The sequence below is a fragment of the Belonocnema kinseyi genome, chromosome 1 (genome assembly GCF_010883055.1).
Source record: "Belonocnema kinseyi isolate 2016_QV_RU_SX_M_011 chromosome 1, B_treatae_v1, whole genome shotgun sequence".
NCBI classification, from domain to species: domain Eukaryota; kingdom Metazoa; phylum Arthropoda; class Insecta; order Hymenoptera; family Cynipidae; genus Belonocnema; species Belonocnema kinseyi.
In genome coordinates this window covers 141,492,484-141,499,666 of record NC_046657.1, presented here as the reverse complement: position 1 = coordinate 141,499,666, position 7,183 = coordinate 141,492,484, and the positions used below count along the sequence as shown (strand labels likewise).

The 7,183-nt window shown below is 31.0% G+C and overlaps 1 protein-coding gene across 2 annotated transcripts in view; it reads left to right on the top strand.

Annotated features, from left to right (window-relative positions):
* The window catches only part of LOC117171891 (zinc finger protein 236-like), a 50,943-nt gene that overhangs the window by 22,279 nt on the left and 21,481 nt on the right, over positions 1-7,183 (top strand). For both annotated transcript variants that reach the window (XM_033359549.1, XM_033359542.1), the window contains exon 2: positions 555-1,006. In XM_033359549.1, the coding sequence (XP_033215440.1) occupies positions 555-1,006 (452 nt within the window). The remainder of the gene's footprint in view (positions 1-554; positions 1,007-7,183) is intronic.

Sequence of the window (7,183 nt, the reverse complement as noted above, 5' to 3'; positions counted from 1 at the left end):
GCCGTCCCCACCACTGACCCATGCCGTATCTAGGACTTAATGTCTTTGCTTTTAGTTGACCAGGAAATTAATTGAAATGGTCTGCCGAATTGCCACCCTGGAAATATAAGTTAAGACAATCTGAACACTAATGAAGTCATTTTCTTGATCGCAAATAAAAAAAATGCTTCAACACTATACATTTATTTTTAGAGGGAACTAATTCGAATGTTTGGAACGATGATTCGGATATTGAAATCATAGGTATGTAGTATGAGTTAAAAATAATTATCTCTAACCTCAAATTTAATTGATTTTAAACCATTTTTTTTATTTTTAATTTAATGATGTTTTAATTTTGTTCTAAAGATGAACTCAATAAATAATAATGATTAAAGATCAAATTTAAAAGTGAATTTTCTGGCATCATTGATAAATGACGTGACACCATTATCCCCCCCCCCCCCTTCGATACATGTTACATTTAGAAAAATCCACAGGATCGCCTCCCCTCACCTTTAAGTGTTTGTCGTAATTTTTGGACGAAGTCTATGTATAATTAATTCTTTCAACAGACGAATTGGCAATAAAACCCGAGGCAGTTCCAGAAATCACAGAACTATTGATTAAAATTGATGAGTATAAGAAGGGAAATGCCGAATTTGAAAGCTCTTCACTCAAGCTGCAAGAAAAATTGAATATCATCAAAAATGAGAAATGCCAAATTGAATCAGACTTCAGAGACTATAGATCAGAGGTTGCTCACATTATGAGAGAAACAAAGAACAGTTTATCAGAAAAAACGGCTATTATCAAAATTTTTGGAGATAAAGTTGAACAGCTTAAAAATGAAATTAAAAATATAAAAGTAAAATTGTTCTTATCTAAAAGTAAAATTCAAAATACGAAAATTGAAATTGAAAAGAATAACAAAGTTTCAAGTCATCAAATGTGTCAGACAGAATTCGAAACAATTGATAAAGTAGAGTACAATACGTTAACAGCGAAACATTCTTCCAGTATGAAGGTAAGGATTATTTACATTAAATCAACAAACATTTCTCTGCATGCTTAATTGCCCATATGGATTAAATAAGTGATCATAACAAACTGCTGGACATGTTGGACATTTTATTATCGATTATTTCGTTGTTGACCTTTTTCCCAGGAAAGCACTGCTCATCATTATATTTATTCTTGTACTATGTGTCGTCTGTACCATCTTCCTCAGTTTCAACAATATTGCAGTTAAATAAATATCTTTAGTAATTTCATCAGAATTTGTACAGTAGACTCTACGACACTTCTTTCTAAGACAGTTCTCGTACAACTTCAAGTTCTATTAATTTTTTGATCATTTGTCACCCCCACAAATTATTATTATTTTTTTTTCTTGTAAGAAAATAACGGCTGATTTTTGTAAAAATTAATAAATATATATTAAAGGTTCACTCAAGGTCATTTTTCTTAAAAAAGCTTGTTCCTAAATAAATTAACTCTTATTGTTTCCGGTTTCGTTCTCTCACTCAGGGATTGTGTTTTTCATAGAAAACATTGAAATGTGGTTTTTTCACGTTTATAAAATTATAATTGAAGGTCAGTCGGGTTAATTTTCTGTGAAAAATATTGACGAAAGCCAAATTTGGTAAAGTAAGCAAACCTTTGTCGACCTATAAATACTAATTTTATTCCCCGAAAGATTTTTAAAAAATCTCTTCGAAACAATTTTATTGCAACAATTTAATTGAAGAAAAATATTTTTTATAAAAATAAAAATAGTATAATTTTTACACACAATCCTTAAAATAAAAAATCTGAGTGTCAAAACACAATCCAATCCGACTATTTTTTCGAAAGTTATCCGATATACAGAGAACCACAACATCAATAACAATGACGACTTAGATGCCAGAGAGACTCAAGGAGCCTCAAAACGTCGAAATTTCATGAAATTCGCAAAAGTCTTTTTTCGCATAAAACTCTTCTCATTATGAATGACAATGTGATAAAATAATCATGGGGCCTTGAAAAAGTAGCGTCCATATCAAGCTTTTTTGCTTCAAATGTCCATTTTCGTTTGGTTTTTTGGATTTTGAAAATCCTTTAACTTTTGTAAGTTTGATTTTATCAAAAAAAAGTTGTCAAAGCTCAATCCAATCCGACCAGTCTTTCAAAAGTTATCCGGTATACAGACAACAACTACGACGCCGGGCAGACAAACAGACCCCGACGTAAAAATTGTTTTTTCTGACTCAAGGGGCCTCAAAACGTCGACATTTGATAAAATCCGAAAAAGCCATTTTTCATAGCAACCTAATACCTTTCTCATTTTGGATGAGAATCTAAAAATTATCAGCAAGATTTGTAGAAAATCTTTTAAAGAATAAACTGATTGTCCCGTAAGTTAGAACCGAAAAATTACTATTTCAAAAAAATGAAAGTTGTTCTAAATATTGAGCTAGACTCGCGACCGCGACAAATTGGGAAATGAAAGTAAATTTGAAAATTGAACTACAGTTCGAGTATTAAAAATTTAACAGTGATTGATTTTACAAGATGATTCTAGATCTGTTCAAAATGATATAATTTACATATTGTAACGTTAAAATTTGAACTAATTTAATTCGAAAGCCTTAGTAGTGACACAAGTGTAAACATTTGAATTAATGGCTTCTTAAATGAACGCCTTTATTCAATTTCAAAATCTTTTTGAAGTATCATTTCAGTATAAAATATTCCATTTTTAATCTATTTAGTTTGGAAATTAAAAAAAAAACAATTTTCAATAGTAAACAATTTGAAAATGAATTGTCACAATTTCAGAGTGATAAATTTAAACTTTGAATATTACAATTATAATTGTTTTATTTTTTTATTTGTATTTCGAAGGTTAAAGTATTTCATTTTGATTCTTAAAGAAGAGTTAAATAATCATTAATTTAGAAAAAAAATCAAATAAGCTGGAGGTTTTTGAATGTTTCAAAGAAAATAACAAAATTTGGAGCTTCTCAAGAATTTTGAAATATTAGGAAAAAATTCAAATTTCTGGGTAGATTTGAAATGGTTTTTATTTAGAAAAAGTAAGTAACTCAAAGAGAATGTTCAAAAATATTTCAAAACATTTCAAAAGATGTACAATATTTAAAAAAATCTGGAAGCTCTTAAAACAATTTTGTGTGCAGGATTTTACAGAAATGTTAGGAAAATTGGGAATCAATCTAAAAGGCATTTAAAAGTTCCAAAATATTTAAAAAATAATCTGAAAAGATTTGAAATAATTTAAAAGAGAATTGATACTTTTGATGATTTTAAAATGTTTTGAAATGTTGACTTTTTATTTTGAAACATTACATAATTTTAAGAGAATGTATAAAAATATGGCACCACTGAAAAAAATCCCGAAAGAATGAAAAATGAAAAATCCCAAAAAATGAAATCTCCAGCATCTGAATAATAATTTTATAAAAATTGTATAAAAAATACGTGTGCTTTGAAAGAAAAAAATTTACTGCCTAAATTTTCTTCGTACCTACATAATAACATTTTCGAAACAAACTTTGCAGGATTCAATTCAACAACGATTTATATCACACAAAATTTTTCATACAGAAATATATATTCGATTATTCTATTTTCAATAAAGAAATTATATTTAATAAACAATTTTTTGAATTGTTTAAATTCATGAATTTTCTAGTTCGGATATTTTATAATTCAGCCATTTTCTTTAGGGATTCTTCAAATTCAGTAATATCTTATTGTCCGGAATTTCATTTATTTTATTTCTCGTGAATTCTCCAATTCGACTTTTATCATTTCGGAAATTTTATTCTTTGGTTATTTTTCAATTTACGAATTATACAGTGCCGGGAATTTTATTTTTCGGGATTTTTCAGTCGCTTTTTCTGAAAAAAAATTCCCACCTCGCTGTAAAAATTTCGAAATTATAACATTGTCGAAATATAAAAGTTCCGAATTGGAAAATTCTGGACAATTTACAATTTTACCGAATTTGAGAATTGCCGACAGAAAATTTCCAAATTATACAATAGCCGGGCTAGATAACTCCCTAATTCGAACAATTAAAAAATAGTTTATTAACAAATAGTTTTTTAATAGAATAATAAAATACTTATACCAAAGAAATAACTTTTTGAATGTTTAAAGTTTCTAAAAATTATTGTTAGAATTTAAAATAACAATAATTGAACAAATGTATTTTTGGATAAAAAACGTTGTTTGAAAATGTGCATTGTATTTTTGTACATTATAGAAAACGCTCGCAAAAATAAAATTATTATTTAAAAAAATAAAAATAAAAGTCGCGTTAAATTAATCTGAATTGAATCCTGCAAAGTTTGTTTCAATTGAAGCTCACGTGATTTTGAATTTATGTTTGTATCACATTTTTATACAATTATTGTTATTTTAAATTAAAACAGTAATTTAATAAAATTAAACATTAAACAAAATTTCTATAATAAAAATATGTGATTATTGTATTTGTAATAAATAAATAATATTGACTCCAAAACTGTATTCTCAATTTCTGCAATTCGGGAATTTTCTAGTTTGTATATTTTATCATTAGACAGCATTGTGCCTGGAGTTTTATTATTCAGGAATTTTCAAATTCGATAACATTGTAAACTGTCCAGAATTTCATTATTCTAGAATTTTTAAATTCGCGATTTTCAGCTTTCAGCATTTTATAATTTCGGGGAGTTTACAGCGTCCAAAATATTTCAAAAAATTTAAAAGATTTATAAAATTGTAAAAAAATCTGCAAGATTTTGAGGCATTTTTTTGCAGAATTTTACATACATTTTACGACAAAATGGGAATCATTATAAATATATTTAAAAGTTCTGAAAAACATAAAAAATAATTTGAATTGTAAATATTTCCAGTAACATGTAGTAATTATAATAATTTAAAATTTATTTTAAAATATATTTTATGGAACTTGATATTTTTTATGAATATGCCAGTGAAATTCTGTTCGTCTAATTTTGTTTGCCAATGCGAAACGTGCCTTGGAACTGCCGTCTTAACATCTAAAAAGCGAAAGAACAATTTTCCTATCACTTGGAATTATATTAAAATATATAATAATTAAGAAATTGGAAAATACATACGAGAATTTGATTAGACAAATAGTCTAAAAAATTCCATAGAAATTGCAGACCGCAAAAATAAAAATAAAAACTAAATAATATTAAAGAACTATATATAGACAATATATAGAATGAAAATTATAAGTAATAATTTTAGAATTAGTGGAAAATATATGAAACTGTAATATAAATTACTCATCAAATTTTATGTGTGGTATTTATTAAAATAACCATGTTTTGCAAAGTTATAAATCTACAAATATTTTAATTGGCAATTTACTTTCGATCCAAATGGTTCTTGTCCGAGCTAAGTCAAGTGGTGTATTTTTGGCTTTGGTGAAGGAAATAAGGGTGAGTGGATGCAGAAAAGGCAGAAAGTGCGGAGATCGAGTGTAAAGGAAGAAGGGTGAGTGAAGGCAAAGGTGTGAAGGGTGAAAGTGAGTGGTTTGAAGTGAAAATTTGGAGCGTGTGAAGTTTTTGAGGTTAGGAGTGAAAAAATAGTTGCTTCGTCAGCGGGGCAAGAGGTAGGAAATAAAGGCGGGAAACGTCACGGAGCTTTGGGTAAAGTAGGATGCCGACGACGTGAAGTCCACAAATTGGCGCCAGAGGGCAACAGTTACTGGACGATCGCACAGAGCAGAAAACCGTAGTGGCTGCAACAGCTGACGTTGCTGAAAGTTTTGAAAGTGGGGGAATGGGTGACGTTGATAGCAGTGTCAGCAGCGGTGATGAAAGTGCCGAGAAGTCGACACGGGTGGGGAGGGTAGCGGACTCAGGTGCGGGCAAGCAACGGGGAAGGCCCTCAAATTTACAGCGCCTTAACAAGCTAGGCAACGCGTGTTCGAACAGAAGTTTGGACGAATGGCAAAAAAAGGCAAGCGCGACTAGCAGTGAAGGGGAGGAAAAAAGGAAAAGAGTGCCTGGGGAAGATGAGGTAGAAAGGGACCAGGAGAATAAGAGAGTTAGAATTAAAAGGAAAACACGAGAGAGAGAGAGAGGGGGGATGTTTGAAGAATTGGAAGCTCTCATTAAAGGATTTAGAGAGGAAACAAGAAAGAGATTGGATGACATGAATAGGGATATGAATAGGCAGGGAAACGATGTAAGGGGGGAAGTTGAAAAGGTCAGAAAAAAATGGGAAGAATGGGATAAACGTTGGAAGGAGGAGAAAGACAAGGTTTGGGGTAAGCCAGAGAGCATTGAGAATAGACAGAGAGAGGTTGACGAACAGAGATATAGAGAAATAAAACAGTTGGAAGAGCGGGTATCCAGTCTAGAAATTAGGAATGAGCATATGGGGGAAAAACAGAAAATGAGGAAATAGTTCAAGGGAATGAAAAGAACATCCGAAGTGAGAATGAAAGATTGAAGGAAAGACACAGTGAGATCGAAAGAAGATTAGAAGGGGAAGGAAGGGCCAAGAGGAAAAATAACATAGTAGTCAAGAGATTAAAAGTGGAGAGTGAAACAGGAGAAGTGGAAATAACAAATCTTTTTCGAGATATTAGAGTGCAGGTAAGGGTAGAAGGAGTCAAGAGAATAAGAGGGACAAAGGAAGGAAAAGAAGGAATGTTTCTAGTAAAAGTGGAGAGTGAGGAGGAGAAAAAGAAAATTATGGAGAGAAAAAAATTATTGAGAGGAAGAAGGGAAAGAATTGTAGAAGATCTGACATGAAGGGAGAGGAAAAGGAGATGGCAAATAGAGCAGAGGGCTTGGGTAGAGAGGAAAAGGGAGCATATGGTGTGGACAGGTAGAGACAGGTTATGGATAAATGGGGAGGAATGGTGCTGGGATGAAGAATTAGAAGAATTAAGGAAAAAAGGAAAAAGTCTTGAGAAAGGTAGGGGGAAGGGAGACGAAAAAGAGTCTAGAAATAAATCAGAGGGGTTTCCAAACGGCAAAGGGGAAACAAAGTGAAGAGGAAAGAAGAGGGAGGGGAAGAGAGAAACGTGAAAATAGCTTTCTGGAATGGATTTTGGGAGGATTTAGAAAAGTGGGATGTGATTATGATGAGTGAAACTTGGGCAGATGAGAAGGACTGGAAGGGAATAAAAAAGCTGTTACCGAAAGGTTATGTGTGGACAATG